The 18,618-nt window shown below is 41.0% G+C and overlaps 1 protein-coding gene across 2 annotated transcripts; it reads left to right on the forward strand.

The window, feature by feature from the left end:
- The first annotated feature begins 4,401 nt into the window (after positions 1–4,401).
- LOC146571018 (guanine nucleotide-binding protein subunit alpha-14-like) lies at positions 4,402–18,477 on the forward strand. Of its 2 annotated transcripts, none has more exons than XM_085279930.1 (7): positions 4,402–11,960; positions 14,244–14,428; positions 15,525–15,679; positions 15,847–15,975; positions 16,657–16,786; positions 16,883–17,036; positions 17,688–18,477. In XM_085279930.1, the coding sequence occupies exons 1-7, from the start codon at positions 11,840–11,842 to the stop codon at positions 17,876–17,878; spliced, it is 1,065 nt and encodes a 354-aa protein (XP_085136056.1). In that variant the 5' UTR covers positions 4,402–11,839; the 3' UTR covers positions 17,879–18,477. The 2 variants fall into 2 exon arrangements, with proteins under 2 accessions (XP_085136056.1, XP_085136057.1); XM_085279931.1 differs by having other exon boundaries at positions 4,402–9,215.
- Positions 18,478–18,618: the final 141 nt, after the last annotated feature.

Genomic DNA, 18,618 nt, shown 5'->3' on the forward strand with positions numbered 1-18,618 from the left:
TTCCTTCCCTCCCCACCTCCAGCTGCCTCCCTCTTCCTGCTCCACCACAATCACCCACACATGCAGGGCCTTGGGGTAAAGGTGTGTGCAGGGGAGGCATCCCCCCCCTCTGTCCCCTTCCGGCTGCCTGTGCCTCAATTTTATCTCACAACTTAGACATTCACATTACTCACACTCTCATAACACATACATATAGGACCTTGGACCTTGCACGCTACACGGAATCCAAAGTACCATCAGGGTGTACACCTCACCCCTGGTGTCGTTGCCCACCTCTCAATTTTAAATACATGTAGACATTGAGGGCTATCAGGGGGGGCTATGCGCTTACCTGCTGCTCTCTGGCAGGTAGCTCCCTGCCCTCCTGGGTTTTAAATGCACCTTAGAACACACATGCATCAAAACTACATATGAGCGGGCGGAGGGAGGTTTGGAGTCTTCACACACCCCCGTTCTCTGCGACCTGCTGGAGCGGGGGGGTTGGGAGGAGGAGTTGGCCATCCGATTGGGGTCTGGAATATGGGGGCTCCCTGCTGCTGCCGAGTCGAGGCGGTCTGCATCTCCCCACCGCAGGGAAAAGGGTAACACTACCTGGGTCTGGGTGCAGTTTCCCCAGGGGCAAGGGTACCTAGATGTGGGGCTTAGAGTACGCTTGGGAAGTGTGATCGTGTGTACAGCGTCTCTTTATGTCTGTCTCCACGTTGGGTGAGTGTGGAGTAAGTGCATATGAGAGCATGAGGGTGGGAATGGATGTTTGTATCTGTGTGTGCCTGTTTGTCTGTGTCTATATGTCAGGTTGGGTATCAGACGCCACCTCTCTGGGGATCTCAGGCCCTCCAAGGTATAGAGGCCTATCTCCCCCCACCACTTCCCTCAGACATCGGTGCGTTGGTGGTTCTTTGTGTCCAGGGGTGGACTGGCTCACTCCTGGTGGCTGCTTGTTGGGGCCTGGAGCCTGGGGCTTGCTCGGGCCACTTCGGGGGTGGGGTGCCCTCGGCTTCTCGGCCTGGGGCTCGGTCTCTCTGGCACAGCTGGGTGCCGGCGGAGCTCACGGGCACGTCACTGCAACCCCCCCTGGATTCTGCTCCGCGGCTGCTGAGTGAGCCCTCATCTGGGACTCTCCTCAGCTCTTTCTGGGACAGTGGCGCGGCTGCCCCTCTGTTGGTCTTCCTTGGTCTCTTGTGTTCTGGGGGCCTCTGGATGTCTGGAGTCTTGATCTCCTCCATACCTGCTTCATGCCCTGGAGGACGGGGCTGTGGCTCCCCACACCCTCTAACAGATCATTACATGAAGGAACCTTTTAATACAAGCGCGTCCATGCTCACAGGTGTACACACGGGTGCTCACACACACAAACTACACCCTTTTTGGCTCCTACCTCAAAGCACACTGTGTGCTGTCGATTTTACGTGCTGCACAATAATGTTTAATATTTCGTATTTACTGTTATATTCACATAGATCATCATGATGTTGTTTATTATGTTGCTCTTTTTTTTCTTCTGCTTGTTTTCTCTTTTTTCTTTCTCAACAGGTGATCCAGGTGATTGATTTATGTATTTTTTGTCTGCTTATTTTGTTGGTTTTTGTTTTTTGCCCTTTATCCCCGTCCCTCTTCCCCGCTGTTTTTCTTTCCCTCTTTCTTTCTCCCCTTTCTTTTCCCCATGGTCTGTCCCGTATTTAGCAAGTGAAAATAAAATAAAATAAAGAATAAAAGGTGAATCAAATAGACCATTACGGCAAGGCTGGGTTGGTCCATTTGGTAAAGTAAATCCGTTGGGCATCTTTCTTCACCTTTAGACAATAATTCTGATGGCAAAAGAGCCAAACAGGACAGGCAAAAAAAACAACAAAAAACTTCATAATTTCTAGCCAAAGTAAGAGAACTCACAAGGAGGTAGGTGTATCGTTGGTAAATAGACTGGTACTTACATAGCACCCTTCCACTCAAGTTGAGCACTGAGTGCACTTTTTACTGTAAATCTCATTCACCTAGTTATTTATGCAGTGCTTTTATCTATGCTGAGCACTTTGTCTAACATTTGAAAACTCACTAACACTCTGTATGCAACTCGGGGTTCAGTATCTTGCCAAGCATGCTTCAACATACAGACTAGAGAAGCCAGGGATTCAGCCACTGAACTTCCAGTTCATAGGTCAGCCCTGTTGTCAGCAGCCGAAAGATGCCTTCATGAATGCAAACGAACAGGGTTTATGAGACGGTGCAGATTACCCTTTTACACTGAGTAAAAGGAAAAGCCACATTAGACTTTGGCAATATCAGTGACACGTAGCATCACCTTTCGTTAGGCTTAAAGTAGATGACAAATTTTATGAATCATTACAGCACCAAGATACAACTTCATTTATCTATTTATTTCAGGCCAGATAGAGAAATAAAGAGAAGGCCATTGTAGAAAGGCACTACTTTAGTGTATCCTCCAATAATGCTGAGCTCAGATTAATGGGAAACATTTTGACCGGTTTTTTCTTGGCTCATGCTCCGCAATAAGTTTCACGAAATTCTGCCTTTTGTAAATTAATCAAATTGCGTTAAGCCTCAACATGAAGCACTAGTTCTCAGAAATAAACTAGTCATTAATAATAGTTTCATTATTTATCATGTTGAATAAAGTAATGCAAATCCACAAACTTTAAATATTCTGTTATGAAATAAAATGACTCACTCCAAATATCCTACAACCATGTGTTGTGGATAGTCCCTGCAGAGGCTAAGCCTACACTTTAAGCCACTGAGGTGTTGGTTGACGGGGGTGATGCGATGCCACTGTTATGAATGAAATCTGTTACAGTCCTATAACTCCAGCCGTACGTATCTTGTCCATTTAACATATTTATTCTTCTTCCTTCAGTTGTATTTATCATTCCACAGTTCTCTTTATCCAACCGGTCACAAAGTGATTGTGCCTCCCGAACAACAACACCTGGTGCTGATTACGTGTGTCTACCTTCACATTCACATGAACACATCATACCGTAAAGCAATAAAGGTGACCCCTAGCGGCACACATAAGGTAACAACTCAAAAAATGGCTCCTACAGTCCCTTTTTTCACATCGCAGTCATGTTTTAGGAGGAAAGCCAAAAAAAAAAAAAAAAAAAAAAGATAAAAGGTCTGATTGTCTGATTCCACTTTGGGAAAGTCCTGCTATTGTATGTGCAGGTTCCCTGCCATGTGTTTACTCATTGTCTTAAGCAGACCTGTGCTTTTCTTAGTGTCATCCATGGAAAAAACACAGTAACCACGTTTGGTGATCTTATTGAAAGCACAGCATGAATCAGCCTCGACACAGTTACACCTATAGTATCATATTTGATACATAGAGTAGGCTATTTGGGGAGTTTTTTGAGACTTCGTCGTCATTTCATCAAAAAATGCACTATATATTTATAAGCTATTAAAAAAATAGAAATAATTTTTTATAGATATGAACTGTTTTTATTTAAACAAATTTGTCAGATAGCTCAATGTGGTTAAAAAAAATACAATTTACTGGCAATTTTTTCATATTTCAGGGTTTAACTGGTTAAATCATGATAAACACTTTAACGTGTGTTTGAGACAAAGCGTCACAAAGTTCACCTGTGAACCTTGATCTTGTTGGATTTAATGCTTTCGGGTACTTTACCGTCACTCTGGCACGAAGTTGCCGTATTTTCCTCTCTTGCCTCCTGTTAGGTATTTTGATACCATAGTAGCATTTACAGGATATTGTTTTATACAGGAAAACTGTTACTCAATAAGGCCCAACTACTAGTTGTTTTTCTCTTTCTCTCTGACCCAAGAATTGATGTGTAAGACTTACAGGCTGGTACCTCAAGGTCAAAAACACCACAGAGATGAGACCACTTCCTTACTCCCATCCTCCCTTTTTCCTTATCTCCTGGAAAAGGCTCGTTAAAGGCTAGGTGGTTTGTTTCAGAATTCACTAATGAAAGAACTCTGTATTTTATGTCTAGGAGTGTATTTTGCTGGGATGATCATAAATTGTAGCTGAACTGATAAACTACACACAGGATACTTCTTTGTTCACAAGGCAGGAAGACGTTTCCTTATTTGGTCTGTACCGGTTTGAACTGGGAAAGCTGACACACGAACCTTTTTTTTCATCTATATAAACTGCTGTGTATCAAATAAACCTTTGAGTCGATTTGGGAAGACAACCTGAAGCAGTCTGTGTTTCCTTGTTCTCCCAAGCTGCTCCCGACGTCGTAACTAACCCAGCTGAATGGCATACCTGAGTGTTACTTTAAATAATTAGGAATCTTAGAAGGAAAGGACAAAACTCTGCTTATCGCTCACGCCACGGAGGAAACCCGGGAAGGCAATTTCCTTCAATTTTGGTGTCAGAAGTGGGATGCTGACAGAAGGTAAATATGTGTCTTTCATATTTATATAGAGACCATATTATACCTCTCTCAGTGATCGATCCATAAAAAAAAACGGGATATGCTGACGAAGTTTCACTTAGTGATCCAGAGAGATACACTGACTGACTTCCTCAGTCCCCGAATAAAGAAACGGGATATGCTGACGAAGTTTCACTTAGTGATCCAGAGAGATACACTGACTGACTTCCTCAGTCCCCGAATAAAGTAAATTAACCCTTGTGTGGTGTTGGTGGACACAGGAAGTTGCCTGTTGTCTTGAATATTTTAATTTTGTTTAAAAAATAATAATAATAATAATTAATTGTTTAATTAAACGTACGTTAAAAAGTGAGAAGTTGCTCACTCAGAAAAAGTGACACAGAAAGTTGCCTGTTGTCTTAAATACTTCTCGTTAAGTGAGAAGTTGCTCATCAAAGAGTGACACAGGGAGTTGCCTGTTATCTTGAAACGTACGTTAAAAAGTGAGAAGTTGCTCACTCACAGAAAGCTAGTAAATAATTAAATTTAATTTTGTTAAAAAAAAAAAAACGAAAGAAAACTGAAAACGGGTCTCACAGACCCGATTACCATACAAGGGTTAAAAGCAGTAAATTAAAAGCAGAAAGACACAGGAAGTTGCCTGTTGTTTTACGAGAAGTTGCTCGTTAAGCGAGAAGTTGCTCGCTAAGTGAGAGTTGCTCACACAAACAAAAAATTGCTAGCAATAAATTTAAAGTGACCTCAGCTGTGCCGCAGCGAAAATACTAACATAAATCCTCCTAGCGTGTAAACCCCTCTGGAAATCACTGAACATGGGTCAGAATTATTCAAAGACCACAGACAGGTCCGATAAAAAAATCTAAAGTACCTGTAAAACCAAAAATTAATAAAATACAAAATAAAGTCTCAAATAACGGCTCAGTATAACTCCCATTTCCGGTTACGTGTAACCTACGTCCGCGAATCGGTGAAGACGTCCATGATCACGTATCCAGAACATGCGGGAGTGCTTATGTGACTGACTTTGTTTACAACTTAAGAAGTTCAATGCATTCTAATTTATTTCCGGAGCCTTATCCCGAACGATTATCGCCAGAAAACAGGTCAGTAGAAATGTTGAATATCATTTGTGATAAGAAAAGTAGTCTGCTTAAAAAGTCCTGTAGAAAATATATGATAGAATGCCGCGACGTGATGCATCAAATGTTACCGCTATGGACAAAAGGAGGGTAAATAATGACAAAGTCGCCGATTTCTTTAAGAATCTAAAGAAATTCCTGCTAACAATGTCCAGAGACAAAATTGACTTAAATGCAGTAACTATGTGTAAACAGAAGCCTGATGAATCTATCCTAGTATTCATAAAACGCTTTATGCACTGTTGGACAAGCTAGAGGTGCAAATTTAGCTCAGTTTTCCAGCAGCCGCAGACACCCAAAGCAAAAATGAATTTGTGTATTTCATTTAACATAAAGGGTGAAATGTTTGCTGACACTGATAACAGCTTATGTTTTCTCTGCCCTATGTACCGACATGATGGAGAAGGAACATCCTCTGTGTCAGCTGGACCCTCAGCAGAGAATGAACTCAACATCCTTTTTGTCCGGTACTCTATGTCACACACTGTGCCAAAAAAACGTGTACAGACGCCACTAACAGGTAATCCCATGACTGGGAGCCACACTTTTGTTTCTCTCACACTGTTCAACAACATGATAACTGCTCACACAAGTGAAGGTCAAACAGTGATTTTGTTACATAACTCAGACATAGGTTACGAAATATGTCGTCACATAGATCTAACCTACCCTATCGACTGTACTATTTCTGCACTTATGTTGCCAGCTGAATACCAGAATATGACATTGTGGTCAAAAAGTGAGAATGATATAGGATTTATTGACTGTACACTTTATCACGCACAGCTAAAAAACAAAAAGCGAGTATATGTCAGGCAATGTCCCCTTTCCACGGAAAAAGCCGCAGCTCTAGATGTCATGATAGGAGATTTATTGACTACAGGAGTAATAAAGCCCACACTCCTGTCAATCCTGTGCCAAAGCCTAACAAACCTGGCGTATGGCGTTTCATACAAGACTTAAGGCAAATTAATGCAGTCAACATTCCTCTGCCACCTCTCGTTTCAGATGTTCACAGCATATTGACATGCATTGCATACACATTTTACCGTGGTGGATTTATGCTCCGCTCCTTTTTCTCAGTACCTGTGACACACAGCCGTTATTTGCATTCACACATAGAAATAAGCAGTACACTTGGACTCGTTTGCCCCAAGGCATGATAGACAGCTCTGCTGCTTTCTCAATGGTGATCCGTGCTACCCTGGACAGCTTTACTCCTCCTGAGGGCTGTACTCTGATCCACATGTGGATGACCTCCTCCTCTGTGCTGAAAGTGAAAAACTGTGTCAAACTGCTACACACATGCTTCTCCAGCACCTCCAAAAGACTGGCCACAAAGCATCTGCAAAGAAAATGCAGTACTGTCAGACTTCTGTTCAATATTTGGGATTCACACTGTCTCACGGAAAACGTTCCATGACTGCAGACAGGGTCAAAGCTGTGACCTCCGTCCCTCGTCCCACTACACAGAAGGACATGTCGTCCTTCTTAGGCATGGTGAACTATTGCAGACAGTGGATACCAGACTGTTCTTTTCATGACCACATTCTGCGTGAATGCTGCAAAAAAGACAAGCCTCCTCGAATACTGTGATCCACAGAAATGACTGTCTCTTTCAATGCATTAAAGGGAGTGCTGACCTCCGCCACTCAAAGGTGCTGCCTGAATTGTTCAGGAATGCCGGCCTGCCTGAGGGCAGTAGTAGCTTGCTCTATCATGATAAGGGACTGCGAGAAGCTCACACTCTAACATGACACTATTCTATACACCAATCACCAGGTCACGACCATTCTAGCAAACATAACTACACAACATATGCAAATCTCACTATAAAAGCGAGCAGCACACCTGATTCGCCATGACATTTATTGATACTATTCTGTGTTCTTCTGACCGACAGGATGGCTCAGACAGGCTTGATGATCATGACTGCATGACACGTATACAGGAATCCACAGCACCACGTCCAGATTTAGAGCAAACACCTATCTCAGACTCAGCCACGGTTTATGTGGACGGGTCCTGTTCAAGGCCGAGTGACAACTCATTTCTTTGTGGCTATTCAGTGGTAACAGTGCCTGACATCATACTAGAGGCTCACTCATTACCATTTCACTCAGCACAAAAAGCAGAGCTCATGGCTTTAATACGCGCCTGTGAGCTACATTTGGATAAGCATGTGACAATTTACACAGACAGCCGCTATGCATTTGGCGTTGTGCATGACTTTGGCACATTGTGGAGACAGAGAGGATTTAGATCTGCTGATGGAAAATAAATTGCTAAATTCTGATTTTGTTCAAAGACTTTTTCAGGCTATACAGCTGCCATCGGCCGTTGCAGTTGTAAAAACGAAAGGACACAGTACAGCTGACACAGACGAAGCAACAGGTAATGCCTTAGCAGACGTGACAGCCAAGGCTGCAGCTGCATCACAGCTCCCACCTCCGCAGGAAGTATTATCTGTGCCCCTACAGCTGCCACTTGTTACACTCCCAGACTATTTAGACACAAATGTTGATTTAAAATTCATACAAGAGCAAGCCTCTGCATGTGATTACACCTATTGGGAGAATAATGACTGTACCTTAGATGACAGAGATGGCTTATACAAAATCTTAAGGGTTTGATTGCCCTCCCATATTCCCTGCTGCCAGTCCTTGCCCGACATTTTCACTGTGTGAGTCATGTCGGACAAAGAGGGGTAATAGGGGCAATAAAATCAAGATTTGTAATTGAGAAAACATCACATGCAGTAAAAAGCATATTAGCAACCTGTCTAACATGTGCGCGAACTAATGTAGGTAGCTCAAAAGCAAAACATCAGCATTTACCACAACCAGATTTTCCATTTCATACATTACAAATTGATTTTACACATATGCCAGCACAAGGAAGCATCAAGTACTTACTGGTAATAGTGGATCAATTTAGTAAATGAGTAGAAGCTTATCCAACCTCAAAAGAAACTGTAGAAGTAGTCTATCAAAAGTTGAGCAATGAAATAATACCCAGATTCGGAATACCTCACCAAATTAACAGTGATAGAGGATCTTCATTCACATGAGAAGTAATTAAAAAGTGTGCTAAAACTTTAATGACCTGGGTCAAATTACTTACTCAAGTCCTGTGTGAGATTAGAATGACTCAATCTGAAGTAACCAAATTATTTCCATTTGAAATAAGATTATTTCCAACACCATGGTCAGCTTCCAGAGGGGCACCGCTAGTAGAAGGTGATGTATATTGCATTGTCCACTGATGTTCACAACCTGATAGAAAAACTGAATAATAACTATCAGAAAGTTTGTCTCTCTCAGCTTTTCCCCTCCACAGTTCCACCAGTGGAGACAAGGAGACGCATGTTGGAGAAGCCACTAAAACCAAGGACACTCTGGGAGGCCGCGTTTTCCAGCCCCCAGGCTTTACTGGCAGTGACGAAGAACCAGCATCCTTACGGACGGACAACCTCAGTGGATTCATGCCAGCAGGGTTAAGACCAGCCCAATCGGACCATCTCAGGCGTCGGATCAAGCAGACGACATCTCCGGCGAGCCAGCGCCCGGAACTAGAGCAAATAAACACACACGGGTAGATGACATCTCAGGCGAGCCAGCGCCCGGATCCAGTGCACACACGCAATCACTGATTAACACACAACGTCTGAAAGAACAACGACAAGGTACTCGAACATCCAGCAGGAATAGAAAGCCAAAAGTACCACATGATGCCTAACCTGATAAAGCTAGACTCACTCTATCCTGACAATGAAGAAAATGAAATGCCCATTGTCATCATACGACGCTTATTCTGTGTCTCTCGAACCTGGGACCAGGCCAGGAGACAACTGAAGAACTGTTTTTCTTATATACTTTCTTATATATTTAGGTTATTTATCATATCTATCGCATTAACCTTAGGATTTCTCTTTGCTATTTTGTATTGTAAACTGCAACCATGTTCACATTTCTGCAGGTCATATTTTGCTGACTATACCTCATGCTCTATTTTGCAAGACACCTACTTAATGGACTCATTACGTTCCCTAAAATCAGTAAATAGCAACATAGACGCCACTAATAAACCATTTTATGCACCCTCTAGAACAGGAGCTAACACCTGGTATGAAAATGCCAGAACAGCCGCTCGTGATTTAGGAAACAGTAACTGTTATGTCTGTTCAAAGGCTAATCCAGAACAGGTAATAGTAGGATACCCCATATCCGGTTTCCCCCTCACTGAGGGACTAGAGAAAATCAGCGGAAATAATGCTCTCTTTAAAGACGCTTTACAGTTGACTCTGAGCCCTCTCGACTGCCTACTTAGACACACACACACACCAACTAACCCTGAGACTCCATTAGGCGAATTATTGAAGTTATCTAATGACACCGCAGGGACCTGCGCCCCAATGAAACGCCCCAAGAATAGGTTAAAACCCTCACTGCCCTTAGGACAGATCCCTCTCCATTTTAATACTAGTATGATATGTCTGCGCAGACTAAAGTTAACTGGCCCAGACACACACATAGATTATACAAAGGATAACTATACATTCTTCTCTGACTCCCCAGGTGCACGCTGTAATGAGACATGGCTAGCTGTCTCTGTGGCTGAAGTTGTATCATATCTGGAGGAACACACACACAGTTCAAGTTCGAGCAGAGAATCGATCATTGTTCCCCCAGACGGTGTCTTAAATGATACTGACTGGGGGGAGTTAGTTAAATCACACATGGTCACGCGCCTAACTAGACCAATCCCACATGCTTATTGGTTGTGCAATAATACCCTTAGATTAGCTTTACCTGTTGATTGGACCGGTACCTGTGGTCTAGTAACCGTTGATGTATGCTGTACTTTCATTCCCAATAACACCGCCCCTAACGGTTCATTCACACAAGCTATGAATAAACTTGAAGCATTGCAGATAGAACTAATTGCCAATACAGGTCACGGTCAGTGGCTACATAAGTGGCTACAGGACACGTTTGGAAGATGGAAGGAACTAATTGTAGCCTTTGTAACCGTTGCAGCATGTTTTTGATGATTATTGTCTGTTGTGTGGTACCCTGTGTACGTTCAATGATAACCCGTATAGCTACTAGTACAGCTACTTCAATGTATTTGCAATTGGCACAAATTGACCCAGATTATGTGTCAGATGTCATCGATGATGTTCCTGATGTGTATATTGAACATTAGGTTGTGAACTATTACATTTTATGATTTGCTTTTTATATTATGTTATTACATTTGTGATTTTTCCTTTCTATTTGAGTTATTATTTTTAAAAATAATAAAAGAGGGGAACTGTTAGGTATTTTGATACCATAGTAGCATTTACAGGATATTGTTTTATACAGGAAAACTGTTACTCAATAAGGCCCAACTACTAGTTGTTTTTCTCTTTCTCTCTGACCCAAGAATTGATGTGTAAGACTTACAGGCTGGTACCTCAAGGTCAAAAACACCACAGAGATGAGACCACTTCCTTACTCCCATCCTCCCTTTTTCCTTATCTCCTGGAAAAGGCTCGTTAAAGGCTAGGTGGTTTGTTTCAGAATTCACTAATGAAAGAACTCTGTATTTTATGTCTAGGAGTGTATTTTGCTGGGATGATCATAAATTGTAGCTGAACTGATAAACTACACACAGGATACTTCTTTGTTCACAAGGCAGGAAGACGTTTCCTTATTTGGTCTGTACCGGTTTGAACTGGGAAAGCTGACACACGAACCTTTTTTTTCATCTATATAAACTGCTGTGTATCAAATAAACCTTTGAGTCGATTTGGGAAGACAACCTGAAGCAGTCTGTGTTTCCTTGTTCTCCCAAGCTGCTCCCGACGTCGTAACTAACCCAGCTGAATGGCATACCTGAGTGTTACTTTAAATAATTAGGAATCTTAGAAGGAAAGGACAAAACTCTGCTTATTATCGCTCACGCCACGGAGGAAACCCGGGAAGGCAATTTCCTTCACCTCCCAGTTGGACTTTCCAACTTTTCAGCAGGCTCCTGAGAGTATGGACGTGTATTGTAAGTAGGTGCACAGGGACAGAGTGGATAAACTTGCCTTTCAGTCAGAGCCCGCCTCTCCTGCACGGCAGGAATGTGAAATGCACCTGAACTGGATCCCCCAGCAGGAAGAATGATTGCAGAAAGTTCACCTGTTCCGAGACGTAACTTTTCTTGGCAAGTCTGACAAGAACAAGAAAGAAAGAAAGAAAAGAAAAAAATCTGTATACATTTTACAAAGTTGCTGTCTGTAGCTGAACCGGGAGCAGCAGGTAAACTAGGATAACAATGGGTGAGTGCTGCCTGTCTCCAGAGGACGAGGAGAGACTGAGGATACACAGAGAAATAGAGAGACAGCTTCGACGGGACAAGTTAGCGTCTAAACGGGAGCTGAAGCTGCTGCTTTTAGGTGAGAGCTCAGTGTTTAACTAACACACGTCCACAGTGGAACTTTGGAACATAATGAACAGATATGTCTTCAGTAACAAAGAAACTTTAAATAAGTTTAGTTAGTTTGATTTTTTCTGTTTTTTTTTTTTTTTACAGTGTACACTTGTTAGATTTGTGGCTAACTGTTATTATTACAGGGTTTCTGATCATAGCAGTGAACGTTTGAGTTATATTTCTGAGGCTTGTGCGATTTAACAGCTCAACAGAAACAACCTTTAGCGTCAAAGGAATTCCCTGTGATGATTCATTCATCCACCCAGAAACCTGCTGAGATTACGCAAGGACATTGTGTGCTATATAAAACAATAATAACGTTCACATTCCAGTTTAATCTGTATTTAAGGGAGTGAAATGCTGAATTAGACTAACCAGAACAGGTTTTTCTTAATGTGGAGTGTAATTATATGTCTGTATCTCGTTTTTCCTTCTTTAAAAAAAAAAAAAACACGTTTAAGGTCTCTCTTTGAACTAGAGATCTCGAGCTCAATGAGACCTGTTTAAATAAAGAATTACATAATAATAATAATATACAGGAAAATAGCCTTCCATTTACAGCCCCACAGTGAGTAGAGTTTGGTTTCTGTTTATGTTCTGGCGTGGATATCCTCAGTATTTGAACTGTAGACTATCTTAGTTTATCGTAGTAGGCTACTGGTATGCTAGCATGTGATAGTTAGCATTAAAACAAAGTCCTTAGACTGAGAATAATGCAGCCTATAATACAGAATAAAATGTTATCTGATGACGATGCTCTATATTTACAGTATCTGTATTTATAAAGCACTTTTCAAAGTAAAGTTTCAAAGTGCTAAATATTAATAAAACCAACAAATAAAAAATAAAAGTTAAAAATAAATGCGTTGGAAACTAAAACAATTTAAAATGATCTCAATATGATTATAAAATAATTATATAAATTATATTACATGTCTGTCAAAGCACTTCCCTGAAAACATCAGAAACAAAACGACCAAAGTCATAGAATTCCTCCACTATGGAGCAGGAATGTTTGGATCATATTCCATGTCATTCCATCTGATTATTGTGGAAATCACCACAAAAACCAAATGCTTGGCTTGTAGTGTAGTTTTGCCCTCCTAAATTGACGGGAAACTAACATCGGAGGTATGGAATAAGGTGAATCAGGTGCAAATACCAATGTTTTCTGGATCAATAGATAACAAAGCTTTGGTATGTGTTTTACGCTGTGCTGTCACCTCACGCCAGTTACAGCTTACTCCTCGCATTCTTCACATAGTGATGTTCTGATGAATCTCTCAGATAGCCTTAATCATTTGCAGTCTCCTCTTAAAAATGAAACCATACTGCTGCTTCATTAGTACAAAGTATTCAGGTTTCATATTTTGACAGCCACGGTGACCTCATTAAATGACATGTGGTCTGTTTTCTCCAGAACCAAAACGGCCAAGCAGGCCACTTTTCAAAGCTTGACTGTTGATTATGTTGGAAACAATACATTAGACATTAGGGATTTGTTTAAAGGTCAGCGCTACTTTAAACTTCAACTTGAGTTGTTTGGAGAACAATATCCCCCTGTAAAGGTCAGACTAATGGTTAACATTTCTAGGCGTTTTGGGCCCTAAGCTGACACCCTTATCAAGAGTAATTTACAACTAGAAGGCAGGAAGCAGATCACTGTTTCAGTCAAGGACACATCGCTGTTGATAGGCACGTTGAGTTGCAGGAATCTGGCAAAGACTTTCTGTCCCAAAATAGTATTCAGCACATTGTTATGTGCAGAATAAAAAGTAAGTGCATATTTAATTCATAATGTTTATAGCCTTTTTGTTTTCTTTTCAACTTAATTCTCCATCTGCTGTCATGCTTTTTTGTAGTGCAAAAGCAGTGAGATGAAAATAAAACCGAGCGTATGGGCATAATGTTCAACTTCTATATGCTGTGCTAAATCAGAGTAATCATGTTGGTGATGGGGGGATACAAATGAATGAAGAAACGCACAATACACATACACACACACCCAGGCTTGATTGAAAAAAAAGGTCTTCTAACCTGGAAACCTTACTTTCTGGAAATATTATAACGCTTCAGAGATTGCAATTTTTTTTTGTTGTTTTGTTGCCAAACTCCTGTTGAGCTGCAGCTGATTGATGTTGAGATTATTTCTTTTTTTTGAGCGCATGCCACAGATGTCCTATTTCTGGCATTGCTTTGATCTTATTCCATTTTTCATCCTTCGGTTTCATTCATCTCGTTTGCCCAGGGACTGGTGAAAGTGGGAAGAGTACTTTCATCAAACAGATGAGGATCATCCATGGCAAAGGATACAATGACACTGACAGGAAAGGCTTCACTCGTGTGGTGTATCAGAACATCATAGCGGGCATCCAGGCGATGATCAACGCCATGGAGACTCTTCACATTGACTACCTCCATGACCAGAACATTGTGAGAAACCAAGCATTTAAACTTTTATGTGGCGTTTGAGAAAGCTTGCCGTACCAGTTACATTGAGAAAAACAAATTAGAAATAATACTAGTATTGTAACATGCAGGCTATATAAATAGACAGTTTTCCACTGCAGGAACTTGTGAGTTGCTTTTGGGGCCTGCACCTTTGTGTGTGCATTCTGACCACAAGGTGAACCTCCTGTAAGGCCTCACTCAGGGTTGTAAGCGGCCACTTTAGGATAGGTTCTTCAAAGTGGTTGAAAAAAAATTCTGATAGTGTTAGTTTTTGATAAACTAACAATCTAAATGTCACTATCAGTGATTTAAAATCCACACAGCCCGATTTGCCGCAGTGGACAGACAACAAATTCTGACCAGCTGAGCTATTTTCGATATTAAATTCTGTTTGTTCAGTGGCAAATCACAACACGTGGGAGTTTTTTGGGGAGGGCGAGGTGGGGGTCTTCTGTTAAACCTCAAGAATCAGACTCAGGGTGGGCGGCCATCTGCCTAGAAACAGTTGGTGTGTGAAAAAAAACAAAACAAGATATGAGCAATGAAGAACAAAAACACTCAGTGACTGTGTGGCTCATAATAGAAACATCTGGAGGACAAGATACCAGTAAATACATGGATCCAAAAAGGGGGGGAAAGGCGAGAATAAGACAGGAGGGGTGCTCATTATATCATATACATTTGCAACCTGGAGCTATAATGGCATAACTAAGGGATATTAAGATGGTGCAAACTTTTATCCTGCAAAATAATTGGACAAATGTTAAGGGATCACAGAAGTTATTACAGTTTAAACTTTGGGGGACATGAAAGTGTGCACCAAATTTAATTTAACAAAAGCTAATTCAAGCTTGTTACTTTTTAGTAATCAAAAACTTCTACAGACAATTAATCTTTCTACATCATGTCATTGCAGTAGATCTGGTTCTTCTTGAGAACTATAGTAAAAAAAAGGAAACATTGCCTAAAAACGATCTCTTGCAATTCACAAAAACCATCTAGTGGGATTTCTTTTACAGCGGTCATTGTATTGAACGTGTACTGAAGAAGTGAAACGACCTGTGTATCTGTCTGTCAGGGGTATGCGGAGAAGCTGAGCCAAGTGGACTTGACCTATGTGTCAACTTTGGAGTCCTGGCAAGTGGACGCCATAAAGAGAGTCTGGAACGATCACGGTGTTCAAAGATGCTATGAGCGCAGAAGGGAATTCCAGATATCAGACTCTGCAAAATAGTAAGACTTTTATATTTCACATCTTTATCTTGCATTAATTTCCTCCGTTTATTGTAATCCTGTAATAGTGTGGATTCATTCTGCTAAAATCAATGCATGTAAAAAGCATAGATTTCTGTTTAATATTTCAGAATATTAACCTTAATGTGTTGTTGTAAACATTTCAGTTACCTCACTGACTTGGACAGAATCACAGCCCCGTCGTACATCCCCACCCTGCAGGACATCTTGAGGGTCAGGGTGCCCACCACAGGCATCATAGAGTATCCCTTTGAATTTTCCAAAAACATCTTCAGGTTTGATATCATACTTTATTAACACATCATCTAGACAGATATACAGCCCTGTGAAAAAGAAAGTTTTGACATGACTCGCAGTCCAGTGTACCCAACCATTCAACAGCTTGTAGAAGTCTTTACAATGTTGCTCCAGTTTATTGAGATTTGTGGAATGCTCCAGAACAAACTGCCAAACTTCTGCTTTTATACTGGCACTCCCTCTTGCTGATGATCAATAATGAAGTGCATTTGATTAACAGCACCCATCCGGTACTTACCTTCTTAATGTGTATGGAAACAGTTACGGTGTACTCGCAGTCCACACACACACATTATTACTGCGGTGACAAAACAGACTAATTACTGAAGTGACTAAAGATAGTTAATTTGAACTAAGTGGGCAGTAATAAGTTTTCCTTCGAGTCGTGTTTAGAATAAGCTGCAGACAACAAAAGAGCTGCATTCACAGCTTCTGCAGGTCCCAGTGCACATGTGAAATTCAATCATCTGTGTCGCTATGTGGAACTGCTGACTGTTGAAACCTGTATTGGCTAAAGACCATTTATATAGAGAGTGAACTTAGCAGTGTCAGTCCCCTTAGAAAACTCTCTGCGAGAAAGTAGAGAAATATAGTTCCTTCTTCAGTAATTCTTCAGTCTTCAGTAATGAACCTTTAGTGCTTTCATTGTCTTTCTGTAGGATGGTTGATGTTGGTGGGCAGCGTTCTGAGAGGAAGAAATGGATCCACTGTTTTGAGAATGTCACCTCTATCATATTCCTTGCAGCCCTCAACGAGTACGATCAGGTCCTCTATGAGAGTGAAAACGATGTACGGTCATTATAGTTATAGTTGATCCTTTCTTTGATTCTTGTCCAACCTTGTCCAAATACAGTTCATCGTTTAAGCCTGTCGCCCCTCTTTCAGAATCGACTCCAGGAGAGCCTCGCCTTGTTTAAGACCATCACCTCGTGGCAGTGGTTTCAAGAATCCTCCATCATCCTCTTTCTGAACAAAACAGACCTGCTAGAGGAGAAAATCCAGCATTCGCATTTAGCTTCCTACTTTCCAGAATACACAGGTAAAGCATGCCCCCAGTTTGCTCTGCATGTCTTCAGAACAACCATAACTGTGTTCAAAACTATATTTGAGTATAACTGGCATGAAGTGAGTCAGCCTTGAATATAGCAGATAGCTGCCAGAGGTTTCTTCCTGTTAAAAGGGAGTTTTTCCTTCCCACTTTCACCAAGTGCTTACTCATAGGGGGTTTTCTGATTGTTGAGGTTTTCTCTATATTATTGTAGGGTCTTTACCTTACAATATCAAGTGACTGAGGTGAGTTTTATTCTGATTTATTTGTGTAAAGTAAAATTGGATTCAATATTTATGTATTTAAACTGTTAGACTACAGAAGCAATGACAAGCTGTGTTAATCATTTTTTAAATTACTGTCTGTACATGAATTAATCAATCCAGCATGCACCCTGTCAAATATTTGATAATTAAAGACATTAAAGATTTGTGAAGATGACAACTGATCGATTTGTGAAAGTCCACAATAGAGCACTACGCATATTGTGACTGATGTTAATGATAAGCACAATTATTAAGAATGAGTTAGTTCTTAAGTCTCAACTAAGACACACTGGAGAGTATAAAACTGTATTAAACAGTAACTGTGAAAGAGTGAGCAAGGAGGCTTTTCTAATTTTGACCACTTTCTCCCACACAGGGCCTCGACAAGATGCTGAAAGAGCTAAAAAGTTCATCTTAAATATGTATGTGGAGCGGCATGTTGGTCGTCATAAAGCCCTTTACACGCACTACACCTGCGCTACAGACACAGAGAACATCAGGATTGTGTTCAAATCAGTCAAAGACACACTCCTCCAAGAAAACCTGGAACAGTTCAACCTCGAATGACAGAGGCTAATGGACCAAGTGATGGTTTCACTGTGGAGAGCAAGAACACTGGTCGTAATCATGTTGTAACATTTTTAAAAAGACAAAAAAAAAACAACTTTAATGTGCTGTCAGCTGCTTGTTCAAAAACATCAAAGAGAGGCATTTAGGCAGCAGTGTCAGGTAAGGTGCATTTATTTCATGACTGTAACAGGGAGCAATTGTCTTTCTTTGCGACACCACTTTATCATAACTGGTAAAGTAAGCCCATTTTTTTCTTCTGCTATAGGAGAAAAATGTTATCTTGAATTGTTACACAGGGTTCCTTTCATTCTGTTACTGTTTGATGGAGAATAAGCACACGGCATCAGATTCGTTTTACAAAGTCTGGCAGGAATGTGGCCCATCCTGCCTTACAGCTCCTCATCCTGTAAGGCAGGATGGGCCACATTGTAGCTCCTCACTGTGGGGGGAAACTACAATGGCTTTAATTTGTTTTTTCATTATTGTATTAGGATACTTTTAACAAACGTTTTGCCTCTAAAATGATTAAAATCACAATCATGTAATATGTATTTCTATAAACTGATTCATGCTGCTTCCCCATTGTTGTCATTTTATAGAGAACTTTATTTTGACAAAAGTAATTAAAAATATATATAAAGAACAAAGTGTATGTTCAGAAATCTATGACTGATCTCACGCTATAGGACAGCAGCTGCTGACAGTGATTAACTAAAGGCAGTTTTCCCAGACACCTT

This window comes from Mchenga conophoros, linkage group LG7 (assembly GCF_057382185.1).
Source record: "Mchenga conophoros isolate Kocher_MC1m ecotype Shallow Benthic linkage group LG7, M_conophoros_male_GT1.1, whole genome shotgun sequence".
NCBI lineage: Eukaryota > Metazoa > Chordata > Actinopteri > Cichliformes > Cichlidae > Mchenga > Mchenga conophoros.